Source organism: Xenopus laevis, chromosome 2S (assembly GCF_017654675.1).
Source record: "Xenopus laevis strain J_2021 chromosome 2S, Xenopus_laevis_v10.1, whole genome shotgun sequence".
NCBI classification, from domain to species: domain Eukaryota; kingdom Metazoa; phylum Chordata; class Amphibia; order Anura; family Pipidae; genus Xenopus; species Xenopus laevis.
Window position 1 is genome coordinate 7,823,820 of NC_054374.1, and position 24,983 is coordinate 7,848,802.

The 24,983-nt window shown below is 38.3% G+C and overlaps 1 protein-coding gene across 1 annotated transcript in view; it reads right to left on the minus strand.

The window, feature by feature from the left end:
• mospd2.S (motile sperm domain containing 2 S homeolog) overlaps window positions 1-24,983 on the minus strand; it is a 62,060-nt gene that overhangs the window by 28,905 nt on the left and 8,172 nt on the right. Inside the window, 7 exon segments of the mRNA NM_001095457.1 lie at window positions 1,628-1,752; window positions 5,822-5,860; window positions 7,025-7,085; window positions 11,236-11,390; window positions 15,013-15,099; window positions 18,001-18,156; window positions 21,077-21,134. Of these exon segments, the coding sequence (NP_001088926.1) occupies window positions 1,628-1,752; window positions 5,822-5,860; window positions 7,025-7,085; window positions 11,236-11,390; window positions 15,013-15,099; window positions 18,001-18,156; window positions 21,077-21,134 (681 nt within the window).

The following is a 24,983-nucleotide window of genomic DNA, read 5'->3' on the forward strand; positions in this document are numbered from 1 at the left end:
AACTGGCAGGAAAACTGGGCATTAGCAGAGGAACACAAAACAATACGACCTGAGTGGATGACCCAACTGAGTTAGGTGCTGGATCAGCAGGAAGGGGGAGGCCGGCGTTCAAGCCATTGTATAATCTCTTTCGGGTTGTCAAAAAAAAGAGCCTTTTCCCCATCCAGAATCCTCATCTTAGCTGGATAGAGCATAGCATACTTGATCCCTTTATCACGTAGTCTGCGGCGTGCTTCCACAAAAGTACCTCTCTTCTTCTGGATCGCAAGCGAGTAGCCCGGGTACAAGGATACTCTCGCATTTTGATAGAGAATTTCACCTTTTTCCCTGGCCACTCTGAGCGCCGCATCCCTATCCCTGTAGTTAAGGAGCTTCAAAATCAGTGTTCTTGGCGGTGCACCAGGAGGTGGCTTCCTGGCGGGTATGCGGTGGGCCCTTTCCACCACAAAATGCTGAGAGAAAGCATCAGCTCCCAGAGTCTCCTTGAGCCATCCCTCCACAAAGTCCTCCACCTTTGCCCCTTCACAGCCTTCCGGTAGGCCCACTATTCTAAGGTTGGATCTGCGGTTACGATTCTCTAGATCGTCTATCCTGGAAGCCAAATCAGCAGATTCCCGTTGCAATTGCTGCAAACACTGCGGAAGGGGTCTCACCTCATCCTCCAGGTCACCCACCCTGCGCTCCACCTCGGTAGTGCGATCTCGGACAGACTGCAAATCCTGCCGCAGGAGGGAGAGATCGATGCGCACTTCCTCTATTTTGGAGGTGAGCGTAGCGCTAGTGGTTGCCAGTGTGGCGGTAAGGGTAGCTTTAGATTCCGCTATTGCCTGCAGCAGGAGCTGAGTAGAATGCGGCATCAGGTCTGCATCGGAAGGCAGGGGCAGAGTCGGACCCGCAGGCTCCGTCCTTGGGGAAGCGCCGCCATTTTGATTAGGCCCTCGTGGCGAAGTGGCCGGTTTCGTGTAACCGTCAATGCGTTTCTGGGCCGCTTTTCGCATTTCCAGGCTCGGCAGGTATCACCCCACACAGGAAATCCACTTAAGATCCACCAACAATCGTGGGGTCAAGCAGGTAGCAGTCAGGATCGGGTCAGGATCACGGAGCTATCACGCAGCACGTCTCCCTAGTTCGGCATCCCAGCCACGCCCCCTATTTAATCGTATTTAATCGTTCAATCAAAGTTTTTTCGTTCGATCTTTTCAAACTAATTGTGGTAAATCCTTTGACTTCGAAGGATTTTCCTTCAGCAGTCGAATATCGAGGGTTAATTAACCGTCGATATTGGACCATATGTAAATCTGCCCCTAAAAGTCACGTGATTTCCCTCCCCGATTTGGATTCAGTTCGGCGGTTGAAACATCCCATTCCATAATCAAATTGAGCCCACAATGAACTAGCCATCAATTCTGCTTCACCAGCAAATGAATGTCACAATGTGAAAATTCCATTTTCAATAGGAAATAGAATAGAATGTAAATTTTTATACAAGCTTAATTTGCAGGAATGTTGTTAACTTCGGCTAAAGTTGAATCCGAATCCTGCTGAAAAAGGCCGAATCCTGGATTTGGTGCATCCCTAATTAAGACCAGGGGGCTTCAAGTATGAAAACTGAAAGGAAAACACTTACAGTTCCTCCCATGTGTGGTGGCAAGTATTCAATGCTGATGTAGTCCTGAACTTGATTCTTATTCACAAATTTCAGCACATTTATAGCCTCTGGACCAAGCCAACTTTTCACAATTTTGAAGGCAGCTTATAAGAAAAGAAAGGAAAAGTAACTAAACAAACAGAAAACCAAAAAAGCAGCAGATTTAATACATACAGGAAGGATTATTTAGAAAAGGTGGGATGTCAATATTTAACACCCCATTTTAACCAAGTAGAAAGTGGAATTCAAATATTATTCATAAAAGAGCTAGATATAAAAAGCGGTCTCTAAACAAATTTCACAAAAACTGTAAAACAAAAGAAATTAAAAATGTCTCATTTCGCGAGATGGAGACATACATAAACGTATTTCTTTTTATGGGTGAGAGCCAGTTGGTAGTAAAAAAAAATGCATCAGTGAAGAGTGAAAGAAGTATGTACTAACTACATAATCAAAACATTTATGAATTAAGGAAAATTGTTTAATACAAATACAAAAGACAGCCAAATCTCATGTTGGTTATATATTGTAAATTTTATTTTAAACAGTACATATCATTAAAAGATTCAGAGAATCATGAGAAGGATCTAGGGGTTTTGTAGATAACAAGTTGTCTAATTCTGGGCAGTGTCATTCTGTGACTACTAAAGCAAATAAAGTTCTTGTATAAAAAAGGGCATTAACTCAAGGGATGAAACATAATTGTGTCTCTTTATAGGTCCCTGGTGAGGCCTCATCTGGAGTATGGGGGCAGTTTTGAACTCCAGTCCTTAAGAGGGATATAAATGAGCTGGAGAGAGTGCAGAGACTAAGTGCAACTAAACTGGTTAGAGGGAGGGAAGAGTTAAATTATGAGGGGAGACTGTCAAGGTTGGGGTTGTTTTCTCTGGAAAAAAGGCGCTTGCGAGGGGACATGATTAGACTTTACAAGTACATTAGAGGACATTATAGACAAATAGCAGGGGACCTTTTTACCCATAAAGAGAATCACCGTACCAGAGGCCTCCCCTTCAGACTAGAGGAAAAGAAGTTTCATTTAAAGGAACAGAGTAGGGGGTTCATCACAGTGAGGACAGTGAGGTTGGGGAATGCACTGCCGGGTGATGTTGTGATGCTGATTCAGTTAATGACTATAAGAGGGACTTGGATGATTTCTTGGACAGACATAATATCAAAGGCTATTGTGATACTAAACTCTATAGTTAGTATAGGTATGGGTATGTCGAATTTAATTAAAAGTAGGGAGTGGTGTGTGTATGGGGCTGGGTTTTCATTTGGAGGGGTTGAACTTGATGGACTTTGTCTTTTTTCAACCCAATTTAACTATGTAACTATGTAACTATGAGAAATCGCTATACGCATGGAAAAGGGACAAAAGTCAATATTGTATGACCATGATCTTCAGGCCCACAGGTATTACTGCATTAAATCAGGTCTGGTTGTGCAGTGGAAATCACAACACAGTTCATCAATGCATCCACAAATGCAAGCTAAATCCCTGACGCGCAAAGAAGAAACCATATATAAACATAATGTTTCTAAAAACATGGTTGTATTTAACGGACGCTCAAAAAAGTAAGAGAGGAAATATGCCAAATATCTGCTATGCTTTCAAATAAAAAATAAAAAAAAAAAACTTCCTTAAAAATGTATGTAAAGAAGCACAGCCTTTCCCTCTAAGTTATCCAACTTTACTAGACTTTCCTCATAATCAACGTATTGTCCCACTTCCTTAACTCGGTTCCCCTGCTTCGTACAGTAGAATAAATCATGAGACCCTTTAATGAAGTTGTCTGAAAGCATAGGAAAAATATCAAGCATTTATTTTGCGGAGCGGATATCTCTGCACAGCTGATTAATTGCAGCTCACGCTTTGTTTTATTAAGAAGCAAATTAAAAGATGGACACGTTTCTAGCTTTGCTCAGCACTCCAATATAGGTTTTATAAAGTCCGTGTTTTAATGTGTTACGGTTTGATGTTCCAGGTATGTACAGTAGTTTTCTTATTGCATTATTTTTGCTGCTTATCTCTGTTTTTATTGATACATTTTTTATGGGTAAAAACAAATTATTATTATTCATTCCTGTACAGAGGCTGTGGGTCTCCATGGCAACATTATACATGATAGTTTATGTAGGGGTATAGGGATTGGCCCTCGTCTGTGCTCACACTGTTGCTATAGAAATTTTATGCAGGGATGGATGTTATAATCAATATAACCTTAACAACTCCAGCAGAATTGTACGAAGTACAAGTAATTCCCTAGGCTAGTACAGGCATTGGATCTCTTTTCTGGAAAGCAAATATCCAGAGAGCTCTGAATTACGAGCAGGCTATCTCCCATAGAGTAAATTTTAAGCATGTTTTTTTTTTCATATTTCTCGGTAGTAATAATAAAGCAGTACTTTGTACTTGATGGCTACTAAGCTGAATCAATTCATATTGATGAATCCTATTAGGTTTTTTTTAATGTTGAAATGCTTTTTATTTGGAAAACCTCAGGTCTGAAACAATCCAGATAACAGATCCCATACCTTTATTGGCTTATGGTATCTCATTCTGTACAGGCTATAAAAACCTCAAGGAGTTGTACCAGGTATTAAGAGTGCCATTTAGAGCCTACAGTTGTTTGGCTTCCTATACTCAAGTGATGCCATACCATATATTAACCCCCCAGATTCTAAGTGATATAGAGTGTGCAGTAACAGCCTATGTATATTGATCAAGTATGAGTGAGAGCAGCCATATTGGAAATATAAGCCCCAGATCACTATGAAACAGTGACCCTAATGGATAAACAATCATGAATACCCCGCAAATCCAGAAGACATCATTTGCTTCAATTTAACCACATAGACAGTGGTGGGTGGCTCTGTTTCTTGAAACAAAAATCAAAATGAAAAAGAAAAGGAAGAGAATAATATAACGTATAAAGTGGTCTTTTACCAGGGTAACCCCCAATCCAAGAGTTTGCCAATCATTTTTTGAATATGTAGAAAATTTTAATATAGGAAGAGACCATCCACTAGTAAAGCAGTAGCCAAAGTATATGTAAAATTAAAAAGACTTTATTAAAACGCTAACATGTTTCAGGCTTATGTATGTCCTAATAAAGTCGTTTTAATATTACAAATACTTTGGCTACTGCTTTACTAGTGGTCTCTTCCTATATTTGAATTTTCTACATACTTTGGTTCACTTACCTTTTTTTTTTTTATAACATAAGATCTCTCTCATATTTTACATTGCGACAAAACATGTATTGCTTTCTTCAATCCATAATTGGCTGAAATAATGTCTTTTTAGGCCAGGAAGGGTGAGCAATTTGTCCCTATCTGATGAATCTAGCTCCTTAAAGACGAGAGCTACAAACAGATAAGTAAATACATTTGGCTAAGGCTTTGGCCAGGCGAGTAGAATCAGCCTGCTGAAATCCACAGGACAATTTCAGCCCCCGATCACTAGCAAACTCCTGTTTTGTATTTGTGTCCAGAACAGTGAATTTCTAGACACAAACAGTCCAGTATTTGTGTCCAGAACAGTGAATTTCTGCAAAGAAATGTGAGATTCTGCATTTTGAGAATTCATGTGAATTTTTTGTAAATTCAAATATACACACAATTTCGACTGGGGGTTATTTAAGAAGAAATGTGAATGTGTAATATTTGATCAAATGGTTCCCACCCGACAATTCGAATCATATTTGATTCGTACAGATCTAGTTTTTCTCCCGAAAATAATCGTGAATGTCAGGAAGGCTATTAACAACTCCAAATGGCTCAACAGACCTCTGCATTGACTTGTAAATTAATTCGGTAGGTTTTAGGTGGCAAATATTGAAATTAGGATTGTTTCCATGGTCAAGGGGATTAGGGGGGATTAAAACTCGAAATGTTTGAATTTTGACACTCGATAATGTAAATTCTTGATAAAGCTCATATGGTCTAAACCTTACTGCTAGGCTTCTTAGCAACCAAGTTGCAAAGATTTCCTGGTAGCTAGTACCAATTGCACATTGCCAATTTCCATGCATCTGTACAAAACGTGAAAATGTAGAGTCCATGATGCCTGGCTCTCTGTAACATTAGCATCAGAAATGGAGGCAACGACTTAAAAAGGAAAAAGCTCCTATGAAAGCTGCACAACGAAGGCAAGTAGAAAAGTGTACTTACCATTCAATATCCATGGCATTTCAAAGACTACCATCTTAGCTGAAAGAGACAAACCAATAATTTTAGGTGTTTAAATACTCTCTTTCATAGGGTGATGTAAATGTATTTATTTATTTTACAAGTAAAATGACAAAAAAATGTAGTTCTAAAAAAAAAAAATGAATTTCATTTAGAATGCCTAACATATTATACATACATAACTAATATAACTATATAATATTGTATTCTCTTAATTTGCCAGGCCAAATACAACCTGTACATCTTATGTAGATGTAGGGTGGGGCAGAGTTATGAAGTTCTTTGAATGTCAGTGTCATTAATTTGAATTTAATTCTGAGAGGTAGTTGGAAGCCAGTGCAGGGATTGACAGAATGGCGAGGCAGAGGAGGAGCAGTTGCTGAGGTGTATGAGCGTCGCAGCAGTGTTTATTATGGACTGAAAAGGTGACAGTCTCTGGAGGGGAAGGCCAATTAAAAGAGATTTACAGTAGTCTAGACGTGATAAGACGAGAGAGAGTGAATAAGAATTTTGGCAGCATCTTGGGTGATCGTATTTTGGATATGTTCCTTAGGTGGAAGTGACATGATTTAATTAGTGACTGGATACGAGGAATCAATGACAGGGCAGAATCTAGGATAACCCCAAGGCACCGGGCCTGGGGAGAAGGGGTGATAGTGGAAGTGTTATCTTATGATGGATACTTCCAGGATGTTACTAGTGTAAGTTGGAGGAAAGAGAACCATTTCAGTTTTAGAGAGGTTTAATTTAAGGTAGCGTTGCGACACCCAGGTAGAGATAGTGGACAGGCAGGAGGAGACGTGAGTTAGGAGTTCTGGGTTGAGTTCAGGAGATGAGAGATAGATCTGAGTATCGTCAGCATAGAGGTGGTAGTGGAAACCATACGAGCTGATTAATTTGGAGAGGGAGGAAGTATAGAGGGAGAATAATAAGGGTCACAGGACAGAGCCTTGAGGAACCCCATGCTAGATTATATATTTTGTTGTGCTTAAAGAGTTGAAGCTTCATCTCCAGGCTTTAAAATCCATATGCTTCTTAGGGACAACCAATCAAATTTTTCCTTTCATCCTCTAAAACTTTTTATTGCTAAGCATATGTATCTGTGGTTATTTTACAAACACTGTTTACCCAGCTATTCTGATCTATACATATATGTACCCATATCATTTTAAACATGCTACTTACACAGATATCTGGGGTAGTAGGTCTTAAAAGAGTTGATAACAAACCGAACAAAATCCATATCCTACAAAGAAATTCAAGGTATTTCGTTTTATGATTATATATTACAAATATGTTGCAATATAGAGCAAATATGAAATGTCAAATTCATTAGTTGGTCTAAGGAGACAAAACCGAAGATATGATCTAATTATAAACCAACTGTCCAACTTAAGGCCCGCAAGCTTAAATATTCAGTTTTTTTGCATATTCAATAAGTCATTGTGTTTGATATATGAAGTCCAACATCGCTTAATACAAAGTTCCTTTGCACACATTCAAGAATATTAATGAACATAATGCATATTAGTGAGCACACATTTAAATATTATTACTAGCTTAGTGGGTTAATGTGCACTGTAAACAAATCTTGCCTTGATCCTGTAAGCCATTTAATCTTAATAAATTAGTCAAATTGGCATAACCATATGTATGATTTTGGAGGCAATGTAATTAGCAGTTTCTGAAGAACCAAGCTACAGTACAACAATATATATAAATCAATACTTAAAGGAAAACTATACCCCCAAAATGAATACTTAAGCAACAGATAGTTTATATCAAATTGAATGACATATTAAAGAATCTTACCAAACTGGAATATATATTTACATAAATATTGCCCTTTTACATCTCTTGCCTTGAACCACCATTTCGTGACTCTATCTGTGCTGCCTCAGAGATCACCTGACCAGAAATACTACAACACTAACTGTAACAGGAAGAAGTGAGGAAGCAAAAGGCACAACTCTGTCTGTTAATTGGCTCATGTGACCTTACATGTGGTTTGTATGTGTGCACAGTGAATCTTACGATCTCAGGGGGCGGCCCTTATTTTTTAAAATGGCAATTTTCTATTTATGATTACCCAATGGCACATACTACAAAAAAGTATATTATTATGATAATGGTTCATTTGCATGAAGCAGGGTTTTACACATGAGCTGTTTTACTCAGTATCTTTTAATAGAGACCTACATTGTTTGGGGGGTATAGTTGGAATATGTGGAAAAGAGTGGTATGATTAGTCGTAGCAGAAAGGCTACATACACAGGCACAGTAGAGGTAAATAGAAATCTCTTGACTTAGGTTCACCTTCCCTTTAGACTAGGGGAGGTTTCATGGCTCATTGATGTCTCAATATTCAAGTCTAAAAAGCCAATTGATAGCCCAGTTTTGGCTATATCCCCTTCCTCCTCAGCCCCACCTTTTATAGAAATTGCCCCCAGCCCCAACTATAACAGGAACTCTGCCAGCCTGTTTTCCTTGAATACTTCCATTACTAGCACTGTCCAAATCCTCTTCCCCCACCAGACAAAGGTCTGTCAAACGTATCTTATCCCTGTCTAGACCTTCAATATCACATGCCCCCCTCTCTATTGGCAACCTTTTCTGCCTCCACAATGACTGAATTGCCTCCTTTCTGACCCTATTGCTCACCCAAATCTACAATTCATTCTCTCCTGCTCTGTTGTTCTACCCTACTCCCCTCTGCTGCTCATCCTACACAATTGTTCCTTTCAGATCAAGCTCTGTGTGACACAGCTAGTACCTTTAAAGGGGATCCATCACCCAAAAAAAAAATATTCAGAATCCTATTTTATCACATTAGTCAAGTAAGATGAACTTTAATTACATTGTATAAATGATTAGAATCTTGTTTCCTTCAGTCTGGGAATTCATAATTATAACAAGCAGGCAGGAGCCATTTTGTGGACACTGTTGTTAAGACAAGTCTTGTATCATCTCAGAATCTTGTTTGTGCACCTGAATGGGGGACCCGATGTCCATCCCTATGCTCTGGCTAAACAATTAAATAGTGAAGCGAACTGGGGGGAATGTGGGAGAGCAGTGACATCTAGGAAGTGAATGGAAAGTGAAAGTAACTGTCTGCCCCGCCTCTATGACTAAGGCATAGAGGAGGGGCATACAATATTTGATTGACAGCTGAGATTTTTAAATGAGCTTACAACAGCTATTAATGCTTTAATAATAAAATAGAAATTGGATTTCATGTTAATTTGAAAAGGACTTTTATTATACAGATTTATGTGTCTGGGTGACAGGTCCACTTTAAAAATCCTAATATTAACCAAAGGTGAACACCTGTACACAGTTGATATTGGAAGGGTCAATATATAGAAAGTCTTTGCAGAATCACTAATACTGTATTTCTTATGCTACTAAGCTTCAAAACAAAGAAACAACTACAATAGCTGCCTTGATAATAATTCCCCATCGAGAATATAAAGTGAAACATTTCACCAACTCTACAAGAAGATGTCCTTGAGGCACTGTCCTCTTAATAAATACATTACTTCCACTTCAAATAGCAAAGCAGAAAAATAACCCACTTTATCTTGCAAACGAAAACACGGGAGGATTATAGATGCAAATCCATATTATCTCAAGAACAACCTTTTCTAATGAAAGCATTTGCAATGAAAACCATGTTTTATCATTTTTGAATTTATCAGACTTTTCATTATTATGCAGGGGATATTGTTGACTTGAAGAAGCTGAACTTTTGCAGATTACACAAGACACTTTTGTTTAGAGTTTGCCAGGGCATATTAAAGAGAAGATAATGGAACAAATGAGCAGTTATTTGAATTCCTCAAATCTATCTGAAATAAAAAGAACAACCAGTAATGATTTTGAGGGAACTGAAATGTGCTGTAATTGTATAAAGTAATTATCTGCAAAAAACAAAAAAAAGACTGATGCCTTTAACTTTAGGCTTCTGTAGCACATTTCTGAGACACCATTGGAGGGTTTAGGTTAAAGAAAGGCTGAGCATTGTGGACTAGTCTTAGCTGAAAATGATTATGATGATTATGTTTGTATTTGACCGTCATATATTATAATGTTGTCTGATCAAGAGGTTAGCCCATATTTGGCTAGTTTAAAGGAACAGTTCAGTTTTGCTGTGCAAAATAAAAAATATTTCCAATATAGTTAGTTAGGCACAAATGTAATGTATAAAGGCTGTAGTGACTGGATGTCTAACAGAACCGAATGGAACACTACATCCTGCTTTGCAGCTCTCTAACTCGGAGTTAGTCAGCAACTTGAACAGGGGGCCACATGGGACATAACTGTTCAGTGAGTTTGCAATTGATCCTCAGCATTCAGCTCAGATTCAAAAGCAGCAGTTATGACCCATGTGCCCCCCCCCTCAATGTTCGTGATACATAGAATAGGATACGAACATCCCACAGAGGTTAATTTTGGGAACACATTAAAAAAAGTAGGGTTAATCCCTCTTAACTTTTGATTGGTTTTAAAGAAAATGGGAGGGATTAATAGGGTTTAAATGCTGCATAGGACATGCTGTTTACAGACACACCTATGACTAAGCGCCGGAGGGTGCGAAACACTTAAGGTGGGCCTTGTGGGGTCTGTATGTATCTGAATTGTTACTGTGAATTTAAATAAAATATTTTTTTAACTGGAGAAAAAAGCCTTGGGACAGCTATCTTTTGATATAGGAATTTTTGCATATGATTGCTTGTGAACTGGGGTGAGTCCCTTAGGCTTCAATCAAGGTAGAAACCAGATGTGGACTCCCAATTGATGAGTACTATAATGATTGGTTACTGTCTGGTAACCAATCAGTGGAAACCAAGAGAACTGCAAAGCCGGAAGTAGTGTTCTGGCTATTATGTTTACTGATGCACCGAATCCAGGATTCGGCATTTTTTCAGCAGGATTCGGCCGAATCCTTATGCCTGGCCAAACCGAATCCGAATTTGCATATGTAAATTAGGGATGGGGAGGAAAATCATGTGACTTTTTGCCACAAAATAAGGAAGTAAAAAATGTTTTCCCCTGAGGGTCTATCCAGGTTAGGGGGGAGGGTATTTTTTTTTTTATTATGGTTGATTTCTCCTTTAAGGAAAAAGGTTTAAGGTAGGGGTGTATCATTATGGGAATATGGGAACACACCAGCCAGCAGCTGATACTGATGAAATGTGTGGGCACAAGGACTTAATCAATTACTTATCTGATGATAATAATGCTTACTAATGTCTTATTGCTACAAGAGTTAACATAAACCTCCTCAATGCCTACTTACTGCTCCTTAGTAAAGTGTCATGAAAGTAGTTTCTTTAGAAAATGGAACAATATACAGTTAGTTTGGGAAATGTGTATTAATAAGAAGAGTGTCTTACTATATTGCTTAATCCAGAGTCAAGCATGTCAAAAACAACAGTTAGCAGCTTTCCTGGTTCTCTCCTGGCATAGCGCTCCAACCAAAATGCCACAAACTTTTTCTTGTCCTCATTTGTTTTACCATCACGTACATGGAGCTTTACCCTGAGCCACACTAGAAATGGGGGAAAAAAAAAAAATTTCATATGAACAGGACTGCACTACATGAGATCAAAGATAGGCACACATGACAATACAGTATATCAGATAAACATGGCTATACATTTCTACTTACAAGAGGCTTGCATAAAAAAAGCAGCGCTATTAGTTTAAAGCAAATATGCCAACTATATGCCACTTTTCAATGATTGATTTGTTTTCGAATAGCAAAACATTTATATATAGGGATAGAAAACTTATAGACTTTAGATTTTTTATAATGTTCTTCAGATTTTTTCTAAAATAAACTTTACATTAAAAAGGATCTTGAATTTTGAAATAGGAAATAACCACAGTAAAAACCAGTGACACTGGCTATCAGAGAGCATTATCAGCTACAGGCTGGAAAGAGCCAGGACATTTGCTTATTCTTGAGATATACTAGGGGTCATTTATCAATCCTGAGCAAATTTGCCCATGGGCAGTAACCCATGGCAAATTTGCCCAGTGTGGATTAAGACCCCCACTGTGCTGCTCCAGTTTATGTTTGTAACGGGGAGTCAAAATTAATGAATATTTGTCTCTGTTTTTTGTAGGGATATATATTTATTAAAGTAGGATTCATTTCCATTAAACTTGTTCAAAATAAACCAGTACATTTTGTAGGTGCTTCTACACCTTGAACTTTGATTTTCTTTTGGTCATGTTCATCTAGTCAAGAAGTTATGACAGACAGAGGAGAGAAGCGAACGCTAAATAATAATACATTCATTATTCAATGTTGCAATTAAAAAACCAAAGTGAAAACAACAAGGTACAGTGCCATGATCCTTTAAATACATATTTTTTACATAACTTTGGAATTCCCCAACATAGGACATATTCGCTTATGCCCATGTTATCCCTGATCATGTCCAATTACAGTAGAACCCCCATTTTACGTTTTTAAGGGGACCAGAAAAAATGGTGTAAAAACCTTTGCTAACCTTTAGTAAATTGGTGAAATGCCTAAAAACAGTAACGCTGGAGTAAATCTGCCCCTTTGTCCTTAAAGTAGAAGAAAAGTTACTAAGTAAGCTTTATCAAAAAGGTCTATAATAATCACTAGTAAACCCTCAAAATAATGCTACTCCGAGTCCCCTGTCAAATGAAACAGCACATTTCTTTCCTTCTATTGTGTACTCATGGGCTTCTATATCAGACTTCCTGTTTTCAGCATAAACATCCAGGGCTAGGGCTTGAGCATGCTCAGTTTGCTCCTTTCCCCCTCCCTGCTGTAATCTGAGCTCAGAGCTATGAGTGAGCAGGGAGAGGCTCAGGCAGAAATTGATGTCACAGTAAGCTAATATGGCAGCTGCTATCCTAAACAAGAGACAGTGCCTAGAGCTGTTTACTTGGGTATGGAAAAGCATTCTAAAGAACAAAAATGGCATTCTAGCTTGCACTGTTGTGGCTGATCTATTGCCAATAAACTGCCTTGGTAGCTTTCCTTCTCCTTTAAGCTCTGGCGGTACCTTTGTTCAGGGGAAAACAGATGCATTGTGGTGAATATATTTTGTAAAAAAAAATCCTGTACACTGCCAATGCTATAAATAAACACAGTCAGATTTATATTTGTAATGATCAGAATCACTAGTTCATTCATCTAGGTTTGGTACAGTTATAATCACTTGAAACAACAAAATATTTGTGATACTGTAAGAAATTAATTTATAGTTATAAAGTGCATATTATGTTTTTTTAAGACACACTGCCTATAATTGCACTCTTGTTTTGCATCCAGTGTTTACTGCTGGTTTACAAAAACCCTATTGAGTCTGTAGTTCATGTCACCAGTTAGTCACAAGGCTTCAGGGAATGCATGAACAAAGGCACAGTTCTCAATGCGGGACCCAGCCCTTGTTTTCTGACATGCCAGCATTAATATCTATGAAAAACCTTGAGTCTGTATTTAATCATTATTAATCCAAACTTCAAACAAACAATTAACAACATCATGACAGTTTCCTTATTTCCTCTTTTTTAGCACATGCTACAAAATGTGAGAAGTTTCAGAGTGAATGTGCTTCCTTTTTTTATAGTCCTAATCATAAAAACCTTGGATGAGTTACGATAAAAGAGATCAATTAGGGACAAAGTTCATCTTCCAGAACTTTTGTGACTTTTGCACAGGGCCCAAAGGCTATTTTGTAATTCACAACACATCATTACAAGAAGATTTTGGATTCAATAACGACACAGCATCTTGTGCATTGATGTGTTTCCTTTTGTTTTGTAATTCTAGAAACCGAATTGCTTCTCCACAAAAAAATATATATATATATACTTTTGATTAGGGATGCACTGAATCCACTAATATGGATTCGGCCGAACCCCTGAATCATTCGTGAAAGATTCAGCCAAATTATATGCAAATTAGGACCGGGAAGGGGAAAACATTTTGCCAAAAAGTCATGCGATTTCCCTCCAGCCCCTAATTTACATATGTAAATTAGGATTTGAATTCAGTTTGGCCAGGCAGAAGGATTCGGCCGAATCCGAATCTTGCTGAAAAAGGTCGACTCCTGGCTGAATCCCAAACCGAATCATTCGGTGCATCCCTCCTTTTGATAGCATGTAGGGGTGAATATAAAGTAGACATCGATAAACATTTCAATTACTGCCCAGATGGTTGCCCGTGTTGAACATATTGATGACACAGGCACTTTCAATGTGAGTCATTTCCAATTAGATGCCATGAAGGCACCAACCCAAGCAGAGTATAAGACTAGAACACAAGAAGGAAGACTCATATATGAACCCCTTACATCTCAATGCTTCATCCAGTCTGCTGTGATGATCTGTGCTCAAGTGAGCCTACGGACGCTCAGAGACCTGGAATTATTACTTGGAACCCTGGATTTATTGTCCTTGTTGCCAGGGTGGTAATTCATGGGTTCCAACAGCAGGTTGCAGGTAGAAGTTTCCGGAGCGGGTATAGACGCGGGTCGGCAGTTCTCCGGGGTCACAGATCTTCTCAATATTGAGTTTTACTCCTTTTTTTCCTGTTTTACTCCTTTTTTTTCTGATCACGCCTACTTCTAATGATATTGCTTCTGGTTTACAAGGACAGCACTTCCCGTTTCTTGATGGTCAGCGGGTTGCGGATCAGGTTATATATATAAGGTGCTTGCGGGTCGGGTAGCGGGTCCAATCGGGTAATTCGTGCTCGGGTTTAAAAAATTGGTTCCGCACAGGACTCTACCTTAGGGGCTTCATGGGAAGAAGGTACAAATAGTGTAATGGAGGAGTGGTTTTTTTTCACCCCTATTATATACTGTATATTACAAGTGATGCTGCATTTACAGTTTGATGAATGAATGTTCCTAATTATCATAAGTTCAATAACCTCTTACCAGCCAAAACATGGTGTATTACAATGACACCGCTGTAATGATAATTCAACCGCAGTAAAAACCATTGCTAACCTTAAAAAAGGGGTCCACAATTCTGGCGCGCCGGCATCCAATTCGGCTGCACCACGTTAATTATTCAGCGGCCCAGTTCAGGATAGTCCGCACCCTGGTTCTGGGCCATGGCCCAGCGGTTGGGGACCCCTGCCTTAAAAGACTTATGAACAAAATAATTATTATCCTTACACAATTTATTTCCTTCTTTGTCGTATCCATGCAGATAAGTTGCTCCAGTCTCAAAACACCACTTAGGAATAGTGGATTCACTCAAGTCTGCAAATAAATCAAAGGAAACATAAGCAAACTGTTAAACACGGTGCTCAAATAGGACCTGCTTAGCTGTGTACAGCTCAAACAGGACATTCTTAGTATAATACAGGATCATTTGGGTAAAAATACCCTTTTGAATGAATAGGTTTTTAGTTTTGTAGGATGACCAATGATTTTCCTATAATGAATAGGGATGGGCGAATTTTTTCGCCGCAAAAATGACGCCCATAGACTTGTATGGCGTCGCGCGTCAAAAAAAACATGCGCCAATTTTTTTTGCTGCAAGTCAAACATATTTGATGCACATAGACTTTAATGGGCATCGAAGACATTTCGCTGGCGGCAAATTTTTGGCAAAGCGAAACAGGTCAAATTCGCCCAAGCCTAATACCGTATATACTCGAGTATAAGCCGTCCCGAGTATAAGCCGAGGTACCTAATTTTACCTCAAAAAATTGGGAAAGCTTATGCAGCAGCTTCTGGTAAGTTTCAATCAAAAAATTGAGGGTTTCTGCTCCCATTGGAGGTGCCGCTGTTTTGTTTTTGGATGCCGGCGACCATTCTTGGATGCCAGCGAATATTCTTGGAGACTATTCTTGGACGCCGGCGACTATTCTTAGGCGCTGGTGACTATTCTTAGACGCCGGCGACCGTTTTTGCGCTTGACCCGAGTATAAGCCGAGGTAGCGTTTTTCAGCATATTTTGGGGGCTGAAAAACTCGGCTTATACTCGAGTATATACGGTAGTGAAATATTAAATTTAAGATAACTTTTAGTAAAAATGAAGGCCAGTTGTAAACTGTCTTACAATATGTCTGCAGCACACACTGCATAACTAAGGTTATTTATTAAAGTCTGAATGCCAAAAACCCAAATAATTCCCCAAAAAAACTCCTGCAACTCAGACCTGCATAGTTCCTGTAGCAGTCAATGGGAGAAGTTCCGATGATATCCTGATCTGTGCTGGGTTTCGTGCAATAATCCAAAAATGGTTTTTGGGAAAAAAAATCTGACAATTTAGATTTTTTTTTTTCACCGTTTTTTTTTCCCCGCACAGGAAATATTTCGAAAAAATGTATTGATAATTAAGGGGGAAAAAATGTGTGCGGATTTGGACGGACAATTTTGGTGAAAATTATCAGAAATTTTCGGATTTTGATAAATAATAACCTAAAAGTTTATTTAAAGGTGAACTATTTCTTTGTGCACACAGAATATTGTGTGAAATCATATTTTATGTTTAACCTCCTACCCCAAGCTTGCAATCACACACTACGGTCAATTTCATCAGAAGCCAACAAACCACTAGTCTGTAAGTTATTGGACTGTGGAATGAAACTATATCTATATAGCAATATATATATAATATCAGACACGCAAAGCATCAGTGCTAACCGAGCCAATAAAAAATTAAGCTTTTTTTAAACACTATGGCAGATGACTTTGCTGTAGTTTCGAACTTTCTGGATAAAAGGCTTGTGTATAATAAATCCAACTGAAATTTCCATAAATATAATAAACTATGGATATTTAAATATTCCTTTGGAAATCCTATATTTAGAGGAAAACCACATAATACAAATTACTTTTTTTTTTTCTATAAAACTACGCTTATAGTTTTAAATTTAAATGCTTCTACATGCATTAAAGGAGAACTAAACCCTAAAAATGAATAAGGCTAAAATGCCATATTACAGATGCAGCCACTTTGGTTTGTCTGTTTGACACAGAATAACTAAACACAGATATCCCATTTATCTCATTTAACACAGAAAACTGTGTCACAACATCCCATCTAATTAAAGCATTCACCATTGTGAACAATGGTGCTTTGGTATGCTAATGAAAAGGTTAAATGCATTAAATGAGTTAAGATAACTTTAGATAACACAGTTTCTTCAATTAACTCTGAGTCATGACGCATTTAACTCACAAATCCAAGTGGCTTCATCTGTATATACTAAACTTATTGCACCAGCCTAAAGTTTCAGCTTCTCAAAAGCAGCAATAATCCAGGACTTCAAACTTGTGCCAGGGGGTCACCATCTTGGAAAGTGTCTGTGACACTCACATGCTCAGTGGGCTCTGATTGGCTGTTGAGAAGCTAAGCTTAGGGCTCGTCACTAATTATCCAGCAGAAAATGAGGTTGGACTGTAATATAAACTGATGCTACAGGTTTGCTGATTATTAAATTCTGATGCTAATTGCACTGGTTTCTGTGCTGCCATGTAGTAATTATGTGTATTAATTACTAATCAGCCTTATATTGTGACATTTCTATTCTATGTGTACTGTATATTGTGAGTGGCTCCCTAAGCTCAGTAAGTGACAGTAGCACAGAGCATGTACAGTGAATCAGCAGAAAAGAAGATGGGGAGCTACTGGGGCATCTTTGGAGACACAGATCTTTACTGCTAAAGGGCTGTGGTTGCCTTGGGCTGGTACAGAAACACAAAACATCATGTACAACATTTCTACCTAATTCTATAGTTTGGCTTTAGTTCTCCATTAAGTGCAAATCATTTATAGAAAGCTGTTCTGTTTTACCAAAAATATCAAGTTTTCAGCATTAACAAAAAAAATCTGTTGAACTATGCAAGCAAATAGGCATCAAGCATTTCTAAAATATAACAATTATGTTCTCCTCAAATCCAAATTAGGGAAGAAGCACACCAGTTCAGCTAGGCAATGCCTTTAGCACATTTATTTGCAGAAGTAAGCTTGTGCGTTCAATACTTCTGCAAATAAATGTGCTAAAGGCATTGCCTAGCTGAACCGGTGTGCTTCTTCCCTAATTTGGATTTGTTGCAGTGTTGTGCTTGGAAGCGGCCTGGGATATGGATGCACCCGGCAATAAGTGGTCTGCGGCAAACTCAAAAGTATTGCTAATTATGTTCTCCTACCATTCACACCAATTTCTTTCCTCCATTTCAGGCTTTCATCTATCATCTTCAGAGCATCCTCCGTTACATAGTGCCTCCACATCAGGTAGTTTTCCACCAAGGCGTCGTCGGTCTGTAGTCTGTCCACATCACGAGAATCATACTTGTCAGCCTTATCTATAATTTTCAAATGAAATCGGGGGAAAAGGGTTTATATTGTTATATTAAAGGGATACTGTCATGGGAAAAAAAATTTTTATATTCAATTTTGAAATCTGACATGGGGCTAGACATATTGCCAATTTCCCAGCTGCCCCAGGTCATATGACTTGTGCTCTGATAAACTTCAATCACTCTTTACTGCTGTACTGCAAGTTGGAGTGATATCACCTGCGTGCTCTGTCAAAAGAAACACCACATTTCTTTCCTTCTATTGTGTACTCATGGGCTTCTGTATCAGACTTCCTGTTTTAAGCATAAATCGCCCCGCCCGGGCTTGAGCATGCTCACTTTGCTCCTCCCCCCTTCCTTCTCTGCTGTAATCTGAGCCCAGAGCTATAAGTGAACAGGGAGAGACAGGCAGGAAGTGATGTCACACCAAGCTAATATGGCAGCTGCTATCCTAAACAAATAGAGAGCTTCCAGAGCTTTTTACTCAGGCATGGTAAACCAGTCTACATAATAAATATAGCATTATAGCTTGCACTATTGCATCTAATCTATTGGCAATAAAATGCCTCCGTAGCTTTCCTTCTCCTTTAATTGTAATGCATTATATGGATTGTAATGGATTTAAACATAAGAGTCCACTAGCTCAGACTGTGCAAGGATCTGATTGTAATGCTGCACAGACTTTAAAAAGGCAACCAATGTTAAGTGAGGGGAATTACTGCTGCCTCCTTCCTGCTAATCATGTTCCTGGGGATAATACTAATGATTAAAGAAAATACTTGCACTATGCTATAGCTATGAATGAAGCACAGCACTGTTTAAAAATCACTTGGAGTTCAGTTATGGTGTCTTTTCCGAACATGAAGAACATTCGTTTTAGAGTGACTAAGAAGTCTTTGTAAACTGAGCAATTACCGGTACATTAAAATAGTAGGAGGATTACTGAATGGGGAATATTTGCTTTTAATAAAAAATAAAAAAAAACACGTTTTAATCTAAATTTATAGTTCATTGTTGGAATTCATCATGGGATAATATTGAAGCCTTATGCAGTAGCTAACCTACATGCACCATTATTACAACAACAAAAATTTTTTTTTAAAAATTACAACTATTTGTTTAAAATGTAGTCTATAGGACAATGGCACTCCTGTAATTTGAAGTTTTCTAGATATTGGGTTTCCAGATAAGAAATCCCATACCCATGTAATTAAGAACTTCTTTTGTATTTAGAATCCATAATGGTAGCACAATATACTTAAAATTATTTCTTTATGTAACTGGACAAGAAAATTGAAACTCAAATTGGTGTAGTGACATACATACGGTCTATGTTTTGGATGAAAAAACATGCAACGTTTTTATGTAAAGAACCAGCAGCAAAATGTAAAAAGGTTTTTGTATGCATGTGTTGTTACATACTGAGTTTGCTCAAGTGGATTGAGTATTTATATTAACTGGGGGGGGGGGGGCTGGGGTTTTCTGGAAAAGGGATCTTTCCATAATTTGGATCTCCATACCTTAAATATACAAAAAAATCAATTAGATGTGAAATAAACCCAAAAGGGTGGTTTTGCCTCCAACAAGGATTAGTTATTTCCCCGTTTTAATCACGTACAAGGTAGAGTCCTGCACGGAACCGACCCGTACCGCAAACTTAACCAGCAATTTGACCCGCTTGTTTTCACTACACGATCCGCAATAGGCCAACTAACCTTCCAACTTGGAAACTGGAAGTGACACCACATTTACCTGGAAGTGATATCACTCCGGTGCCGAATCTTCCCAAAACAATTTAAAAACTCGGTTTTCAGAAGGGCTGCCCTGGTCAAGACAGTCTGCCTGGTTTTCCAGAAAAGGATGCAGGATCTCCCATGATTGACATGGGGATAAGCCAATCACTGATTGCCACACCATAGCCCCGCCCATGTAACGTAGCACACCGTGCCTGAACAGATCGTGAGCCACACAAAGGTGGTAACCATAACTGTATGGCAACTCGAGAGAAACTGAGACATCATGGGGGTTATTTATTAAAGTCTAAATGCCAAAAACCCTAAAAAAAATCTTGGGTTTTTTTTTTTTTACTATAAAATCCGAATTTTAATTTGGAAAGAATTCTAATTTTTTGGGATTTATTATACCCAGAGGGTGGAAAAAGTCAGAATCTGAAAATCCGGCATCTCAGAACTGCCGAGGTTGTATATAAGTCAATGGGAGAAGTCCTGAAAATATCCTGATCTGCCCTGGATTTTGCTTGTATAGTAGAATCAGCTCCCAAACTTTGTCAATTTATAGAGCCTGGTGCACGTACCCTGACTGGCCACCTTCCAATCCTTTTCAAAGTATTTGATTGACGTACAGCACCAAAACAGGAAGATTTTTGTAGATAAAAATGCCTTTATTAGAACATTTGGCAGGACCTGGATAAGCGACGTTTCAGGCTACAGAGCCTTTTTTCAAGCAAAGGCATTTTTATCTACAAAAATCTTCCTGTTTTGGTGCTGTACGTCAATCAAATACTGCGCTGGATTTTGTGCAATAAACCGAAGATTTTGCATTTTTTTTAGGCAAACATCTGAAAAAAAAATCTGCGTTTTCAGGAGGAAAATCCAAAAAAATCATAAGATTTGTTTTTCAATGTTTTTTCCTGCACAGAAAATTTATTGATAAATTAGGGGGGGGGGGGAAACGTACAAAACCTATGCGGATTTGGTCTGAGAATTTTTCAGATAAATTTGGACTTAAATGGTTCTCCCCCTGAAAGAATCAGAGAGTCACACTGTGCATTGCTTGGTCTCTAGAAATGGAACTACCGTATGTTAGTGTTGCAGCCTATGAGAAGTTATTTCTGTACTGTAGCTGATCATATAAGTCTAAGCAAAGCCACGCAGGAATGTTAATATTTGTCATAAACAATACTGACCTTGCAGATACTCCTGAGTAAACCTTTTTCTTGTCTCTTGAATTTGCTGCTCCTTGTCCTGTCACAGAAAATGTAGAAGCACACATTCATTAAAAGGCAAAATAATGTGTTATGGTATCTTCATAAACAGCATCAGATTGCCTGGGACCAATCCAAAGAGACCTTATTCACATATCAGAAATAAGAAACAAAGGAAAAGTTTAATGCATAATTACACACTTTAATGGACAATAAATGTAACCTAATTCCCTATTAATTACAATGGCCATTATGTAACTTTTCATACAGGGCCAATAAGTTACTCATGACTTTATGACAAGCAAGGTTACAGAATAAAAAAGAGGACCAGAGACCCTGCTCATTAGAACTTACAGATATATTTGGTAGTCACTGGTTTATGAAGTGCATGATTACAAATAAACATAATATAATTAGGTAGCTCAGGATAGAGTCCTACGCGGAATCAATTTCTAAGACCCGACCCGAACCCACAACCCGCATATTTTCCCACTTTGATTCGCTACCCGACCTGGTCCAGCAACTGCCGTATCCGCAAACCGACACATAACCCGCCGACCAACATCAAACAGGAAGTGATGGTGCTGCAACCCGGAAGTGACATCATTAAAAGTGGGCAGAGACAGAAACAAGTTTTGTAAAACTTGAAAAGGAGTAAAATATAGAGAAAATTACACAAGATAAGAAATTTAGAGGAGACCCGCACCTGAAAATCCTCCCCTCATTCCATAGGGTGCTCGCTTTTTTTGTGGGAAACCCGTGGGTACTCTAGCTCAGGACACAGACATGTGTATTGTCAAACTTGAGACACCAGATTATTTTGTTAGTTAGTACAAGAAAAAAAAGAATTGCCACTAATACAGTATACAGTACAATACACAGCACAATAAGAAACGGACAATGAAAAAAAGCAGATTCTACAGATGAAAGTGCATGGTTATAGAAGTATACAGTGGTGCTTGAAAGTTTGTGAACCCTTTTTATTTTTATATAAATGTGATCTACAACATCATCTGATTTTCGAACAAGTACATAAAGAAAACCTAGCTAAACAAAAATGATGATATTTGGTCATGTATTTAATAAAATGATTCAATAACATCTGCGTGTGGCAAAGTAAGTGTATCCTTTGGATTATCATATAATTTGAAAGTGACATCAGAGTCTGGTGTTTTCAGACAAAGGGATGACAAATCAGGTGAGCGAGAGACTCTGTTTTATTTAAAGAACGGGGCAAAGCCTATTCACACATTTGTGAATGTGTATCATGGCTCCAATTAAGGCAGTGTCAAAGGACCTCAGAAAAATAGTTGTTGATGCCCATAAAGATGGAAAAGTTTACAAGACCATCTCAAAAGTGTTTGGACTCCAGAAATCAACAGATTGTGTACAAAATGAGGAAACTCAAGACTGTTTTTACTCTACCCAGAAGTGGTCGACCATCAAATATAACTCTTACTGCAAAATGTCTAATATAACGAGAGAGAGAAAAGGAACCCAGGGTAACTTCTAAGCAACTGAAGGTCTGTCTCACATTGGCGAATGTTGATGTTCATGAGTCCACCATCAAGAACCCTGAACAGTAATGGTATGTATGGCAGGGTAGCAAGGAGAAAGCAACTGCTCTGGATTAGGTTACTGGAAGAAAGTTTTGTGGACAGATGAAGCCAAAGTAGAACTTTGTGTGTTAAATGAGGACTTATATTTGGAGAAAGAATAACACTGCATTTCAGAACTGTATCCCATCTGTGAAACATGGTGGTGCGAGTGTTCTGGTTTGGGCCTATTTTACTGTTTCTGGGCTTGGACAGCATGTCATTATTGATGGAACAATGAATATTGAATTATACTTTTCAAGCAACACTGTATATTTGCATAATATTGTATTACAGAGCTGACTTGAGTAACAATATCAATTGTGGTGGTACAGGTTTGGGATCGGTTATCCGGAAACCAGTTATTCAGAAAGTTCCTAATTACTTGAAGGCCATCTCCCATAGAATCAATTTAAATCAAATAATTTACATGTTTAAAAACGATTTCCTTTTTCTCTGTAATAATAAAACAGTAGCTTGTATTTGATCCAAACTAAGATATAATTAATCTTTATTGGCGCCAAAACATGACTATTTGGTTTATTTAATGTTAAAATAATTTTTAGTAGCCGTAAAGTATGGCGATCCAAATTAAAGAAAAATCCCTTATCTTGAAAACCACAGGTCCTGTGTCTGGATAACAGATCCCATACCAGTACTTTTAAAGAATTAGGAATGCTGATTAATTTTAATGTCCATTTGCCTTATGGTAGAAATAAGAAAGGGCTAATGGTAATTTTTCCTGACTGGGCCCCAACAGGAGATTCTCAGCTATCATGGAAGACATGGTAAACATGAGAACGAGCCTATATAAAGTGACATCACAGATAAGTCCTTTGCTTTGAATGCCAGAGGTTTTTTTTCTTTAATCTCACACTTTCCAGACCAGAAATATGTTAAAAAAAAGGCTAAAATGATCATAGAAGCTGGCACTTGGTCAATGATGCCACAGGTTAGATGGGTTCAGAAAATGTTCACACACTATGCCAAGAACATTTTCATATATTATGACAAGGAAAAGTTCATACATTGTGACAAGTGTCTTGTGAATATGTTATGTCTAAAACAGACATGGCTGTCCGATCTTTATGGTGACTGTGACCAATTATATCATTAGATTTAATAGTGTGTCTAGAATGTGACCAATAACTGTGTTTCTTTTTAAAATATACCAGTTTAATATATCACATTTCCTAAAGTCTACACACAACCTTTAGACAAAATGCCCTATAATGTTCCAAAATGTTTCCATACCCTCCCTTCATATTTTAATTGCCTCCTGTCTAAGTTATGTCTGTCTCGCTGTTCCTTTTTTCAACTCATGCTGTTGTTTTCATTAAATGTTATATGTAGAGAATCCATGGGTAGTGATGGGCGAATTTATTTGCCAGGCGCGAATTTGCTGCGAATTTGTGCGATTCGCTGCCAGCGAATAAATTTGCGAAATTCCCGCGAAAATTCACTGGCGTCAAAATTTTTTTTGCCGGCGTCGAAAAAAAGTCAGCCGGCGTCAAAAACGGCAGCGCAAAAAACGTTTTTCGGCGAAACGGCGCAAATTCGCCCATCACTATCCATGGGTTCTTCTGCTTGCTGAAATACAGTTAATAAATAAATATTTGGACAGAGACAACCTTTTTCTAATTTTGGTTCTGTAGATTACCACAATGAATTTTAATGAAACAACTCAGATGCAGTTGAACTGCAGACTTTCAGCTTTAATTCAGTGGGTTGAACAAAAAGATTGTATAAAATGTGAGGAACTAAAGCCTTTTTTAACACAATCACTTCATTTCAGGGACTCAAAAGTAATTGGACAATTGACTCAAATGCTATTTCATGGGCAGGTGGGGGCAATTCCTTCCTTATGTCATTATCAATGAAGCAGATAAAAGCCCTGGAGTTGATTTGAGGGGGGGGGTGCTTGTATGTGGAACAGACAACATGAGGACAAAGGAGCTCTCCATGCAGGTGAAACAAGACATCCTTAAGCTGCAAAAATAGAAAAAACCCAACCCGAGAAATTGCTGCAATATTAGGAGAGGCAAAATCTACAGTTTGGTACATCCTGAGAATGAAAGAAATCACTGGTGAACTCAGCAACACAAAAAGACCTGGACGTCCATGGAAGACAACAATGGTGGATGATCTCAGAATCATTTCCATGGTGAAGAGAAACCCCTTCACAAGAGCCAAACAAGTGATCAACAGTCTCCAGGAGGTAGAGTATCCATATCCAAGTCTGCCATAAAGAGAAGACTGTATGAAAGTAAATACAGAGGGGGCACTGCAAGGCG